General features: G+C 64.6%; 1 protein-coding gene across 1 annotated transcript in view; it reads left to right on the top strand.

The window, feature by feature from the left end:
* The window catches only part of MAP2K7 (mitogen-activated protein kinase kinase 7), a 4,732-nt gene that overhangs the window by 1,824 nt on the left and 2,459 nt on the right, over positions 1-449 (top strand). The window contains exons 3-4 of the mRNA XM_010828482.1: positions 5-179; positions 282-401. Of these exons, the coding sequence (XP_010826784.1) occupies positions 5-179; positions 282-401 (295 nt within the window). The remainder of the gene's footprint in view (positions 1-4; positions 180-281; positions 402-449) is intronic.

The raw sequence follows: 449 nt of genomic DNA, 5'->3' as shown, positions 1-449 counted from the left end.
GGAGATGTGGGCCGGGGGTGAGGTCAGAGGCCCGCTGGATCCCCAGCCCTGACTCTCCTTGCCAGCGCTACCAGGCGGAGATCAATGACCTGGAGAACCTGGGGGAGATGGGCAGCGGCACTTGCGGCCAGGTGTGGAAGATGCGCTTCCGGAAGACGGGGCACGTCATCGCTGTCAAGGTGAGCCCACCCCGCCCTGCCCATGGGAGCGCAACCCCCTCCATGTCCCATGGTGGCCCTGCGCCCCAGGCTCAGCGCTGAGCCCTCGGCTGTCCCCTGCAGCAAATGCGGCGCTCGGGGAATAAGGAGGAGAACAAGAGGATCCTCATGGATTTGGACGTGGTGCTCAAGAGCCACGACTGCCCCTACATTGTGCAGTGCTTCGGGACTTTCATCACCAATGTGAGACGAGGGCTCCCCCAATCCTCCCATCTCCTCCCCCGGGCCCTG

The sequence above is a fragment of the Bison bison genome, unplaced genomic scaffold (genome assembly GCF_000754665.1).
Source record: "Bison bison bison isolate TAMUID 2011002044 unplaced genomic scaffold, Bison_UMD1.0 scf7180017864492, whole genome shotgun sequence".
Lineage (NCBI taxonomy): Eukaryota > Metazoa > Chordata > Mammalia > Artiodactyla > Bovidae > Bison > Bison bison.
Note: the sequence above shows the minus strand (reverse complement) of the source record. Positions and strands in the feature narration are given on the sequence as shown.